The sequence below is a fragment of the Hoplias malabaricus genome, chromosome 3, assembly GCF_029633855.1.
Source record: "Hoplias malabaricus isolate fHopMal1 chromosome 3, fHopMal1.hap1, whole genome shotgun sequence".
Taxonomy (NCBI): Eukaryota; Metazoa; Chordata; class Actinopteri; order Characiformes; family Erythrinidae; genus Hoplias; species Hoplias malabaricus.
This window is the reverse complement of record NC_089802.1, coordinates 3,147,791-3,151,674: the sequence shown is the minus strand read 5'-3', so window position 1 is coordinate 3,151,674 and position 3,884 is coordinate 3,147,791. Positions and strand designations below refer to the sequence as shown.

General features: G+C 49.4%; 1 protein-coding gene across 1 annotated transcript in view; it reads right to left on the bottom strand.

Moving 5' to 3' along the window:
- LOC136690869 (rho GTPase-activating protein SYDE1) overlaps positions 1-3,525 on the bottom strand; it is a gene marked incomplete at its 5' end in the record, with an annotated part of 11,819 nt that extends 8,294 nt beyond the window's left edge. The window contains 2 exons of the mRNA XM_066662923.1: positions 497-1,471; positions 2,829-3,525. Of these exons, the coding sequence (XP_066519020.1) occupies positions 497-1,471; positions 2,829-3,525 (1,672 nt within the window). The remainder of the gene's footprint in view (positions 1-496; positions 1,472-2,828) is intronic.
- Positions 3,526-3,884: the final 359 nt, after the last annotated feature.

Here is a 3,884-nt window from a genome sequence, read left to right as displayed (position 1 = left end):
CAGTCTCGGCCAAACGACTGCACCCCAGAATGAATTCACCACCTGAAAAACCATTTTCATTGTTGGGTTAATCAGGGCTCACACCGGGCGTCTGCGGTGTGTGTGGCTCTGAAGGGGGCCAGGCGTCCGTTTTGGTTCGGTCAGCAGTTTTGCAGCGTCACAGCGGACACTGTACTGTGTCGAGGAGAAGGAAAGCTTGGAGAGGACTGCGTTATTTCAGCTTCAGAGGACGAGGGGAGAAAGAAATGTTTTGCGAGTGAGAGATTTACACTTGGAGATAAGAGTGGCTAACAATCCGGCTAACTCACTCACCCAAAACAGTGTTCAATTAAATACATCCCATAATACAGCCACTTGTGTTAAAGTCCTACTTTATAATCAGACAGTACTCCGTTTCCTGTACAATTCAGTACAAGCCTCTTGCATAAAACCAAAGACGATGGTAATAACTGAATTAGTGAACCCTCTGAGATCTATCACAGAACCTGTATTTCACCTTTAAACAGCGGAGGAATCGCCACAGCGCCGACACAGCACACTCTGTTCCGGGTCTGAGCCCCTGCGGATGAGGAGGGTGATGATCCGTCATTAGCGGTGGCGACGGCAGGCGTGAGAATGACGAGTTTGAGCATCCGAGCGCGCTCCAGCTCCAGGTTGAAGGTGTGGTTCAGCGGAAGACACGCCCCTCGGCAGGTGAGCAGAGCCGTGCGAGCGCGGGTCACTCCGTCCACCTGAATCGCACAGAAAACCTCTTTACCGCTGTCTCCTCGAGGAGACCTCACCAGCTCCTCCACGCCCAGGAGGTGGACGGTCAGGAGGCCGGTAACTCTCTGGGCACAGCGAGGCTGGTCAGCTAGCGAATAAAGACGGAAGGAGCTTGTGTCCACTGTGCTAGGTCCATGATTCGGAGGAGGTGGGGGTGACCCCTCAGACCCCTCCGCTGATCCCTGACCTGCCCCCTGCTTTGGCAGAAGCTCAGGCGAGTCCCCATCGCTCAGATATCCACCTTTGCTGGCCGAGCGAGTGCGTGAAGATCTCCGTCTCGGCCTGGCGGGGGCGCTCGTGTCCAGGTGGTACCTGCTGATGACGTTGTTGGAGGACTCTTTGCGTTCGTTTGGAGGCGAGGCCTCTTCGGCGCCCCCCGCTGCAGCTCCTCCCTGGCCATGGGCAGCATGGTGCTGGTTACGAGAAGAGCGAAGGCTAAGCTTACGACGAAGCTCTGGGAGTTTTCTCATCTTCATAGAGAGACGGCGAACGGTGCCAGGGGATTTAATCTTGTCCATCACACTGCTGCCACTACCCACAGTTCCTCCTGAGCTTTTCTTCACAGCTCCTGGACTCCTGGAGACGGATGAACAGCTAACTGCCGCACCAGCTCCGCTAGCACTCTCGCTAACGATGCTAGTAACAACACTAGCACCCGTGCTTCCAGGAGCTCCTCCCACACACAGAGCGTCCGACTGAGAAACATCTACAACGACAGAGACAGACTTAATCAATCAGAGTGAAATAACTATTATATATTTATTAATTAATATGAATTTATCAATTATAAGAAAGCCCTAAAACCAGTCAATTCTGACGTTGGTGTCATGCCCATATAAGGAATTCCAGGCCTAAACTACGTCTCTCAAAAATGAATGGGATTTTTATGTTAAAGAAATGATGTATAAAAATATAAATACGGCAATGTGTGTACAGCAGGTGTGTGTACAGCAGACATTTAGAGGACAGTAAATGCACAGAAACACTGGGTATTTCTTTAGTTTTGTGTTGTAAATGTAGCTTAGCTGCTAGCGTTAGCACAAAAAATGCATGCCCCATCTATGATAATTAAGCAACAGTGGGGGGCCTTTAAAAAATTATAATAATAACAGGATGGTGTGGAGAATTATGCCATTTTCTAAATGTGAAGTCGTGTTTTGTAGGTGTGTAACGGCACGTGTATTCATACCAAATCATCACAGGGTCATGGTTCGGTCACACAGTCACACAGAGAATACAGATTATTCTATGGCTATTTGGGTAAATACAGTGTTTTCTCAAGTGAGTGTGCCGCCAAGAAACTTTTAGCTGTAAGCTATTGGACACAGAGTTGTGGGAACTGTAGCTGTGTAGGAACACTGATATAGTAACGGTGGCATTGTCTCCTACTCCTCCTCCTCCTCCTCCTCCCTCTCACTGCAGTGTGTGGACAGAAACGCATGATTGATTTATCTCTCTTTACTCTTTATTTGTCTCTCACTGAGCTCACCTTTGGATTTGAGACGACTGAAAATAAACAAGTATTTTCTTATTTCATTGTATTTTAATGAGGACGTTTGTGTGGAAATATACTGAACAGGCTTCAAGGCACCCCTAGTATTTACCCACATTTTTAGCTCCTGCATTACTGACTACTTTCCAATATCATGCTGATTCATCTCATATAAAAACATAGTGTAATGTCGACTAAGGAAGTCTGTTATCGCTGCTCTCACTGCTACTAGCTGCTGCTACCGTCGACTGAGGGAGCATGTCTTCGACTGAGGATAGTCGCCTGCTATCCTGCTGTATACTGCTACAGTGTTCTGGATCCAGTTTTACCTCCATTGCTCAGCACTGCCCACTGGAGGCCACCAACTCTCACCTCTGCTCCCTGTGCTGTTCCTTCCCTCTCTGTACTGCTGTGCTTTTCTTTGTCTTTTGATTTTTGTGTGTAGCATCTTTGTTAGTGCATTGGGTTCTTGCAATGAACTGTAGTGTAATATTAAGACATTAATAATTGTTATACGTTGCACTTATAGAGTGCCTTTCACAAACCCAAGGTTTGAGCAGGATTCTCTCACCTCTCCACTCCTCCACTGGTCCCTCCATCTCTCTCCTCCTCCAGGGATCTCTGGATCCCTCTCTCTCTTTCACACCAAAGCCCCGGGCGTCCTCTTCCTCTGGGATGGGGTTGTACCAGATGTTGTTCTCCCCCTTAGCCGCGTGCCTCCAGTCAGTGAGGCAGGCTGAATAGGCCTCATCCGGAGCCTGGGACTTTCCTGTGGAGAGAACCCAGGCTCGGCTGCTCCTCTCCAGGTGCTGGAGGTAGGCTCCCTGCCCTGAGAGCTTGGCGATGCTGGCAGAGAGGGAGACGTCTGCAGATGGAGTAGTTAACTCTGGCAAGACTACTTCATCTCTGTCTCTGGAAAAACTCAAATCCCTGTCCAAACCTTTCCATCGTTCCAACAAGCCGTCCTCTCTGAACGTCCTCTGGCTCCAGGCCGGTTTTGGAGCCTGGGCTTTTCCTGAGCAGCTTTCCCTGTCTGGAACCCCAGAGCTGAGGCTGGAGACTGGATCCGGGTCCCGGGGCCCAGCAGAGGAGAGTTTGGCCCAGTTCTGCTTCTTGGCGACGGTGATGTGTGTGTGTCTGGTGACGTCTGCCTCTAAAGAGGACTCTCCTTCTGCACCGGCGGCTGAAGTGGACGCAGAGGACGATGACGAAGAGCCGTGGACGAGATCCGTCTTCCCTGCTGCATCTGAGACAGAGGACGAGAGACCACAGTGAATTTAAACATCGTCTATACTGCAACAACAGCTTTGACGTCCATGTTTACACCTCAGTCTGATTGGGGTCGTACCAATGACATTTTCTCTCCGATTGAACGAGGTGGTAATGGTTAAATAATCCGTTAAATAGAAGAATAATAGTCCTGTAAACACCTGCACCCCATCACACACACAATCGGAAATCTAATGTACATTCTGCGCATGAGCTGAGCTTGTACAAGGCAACAGCACACATTACTGCACCAGGGGTCGTACAGGGTGCTCTGCAGAGGGAGGGAGGGCAAAATAATAATTCATCAACCTTCATAATATCATGAAAAACTGGCGTCTCGTACGGAATTCTGCTTCCA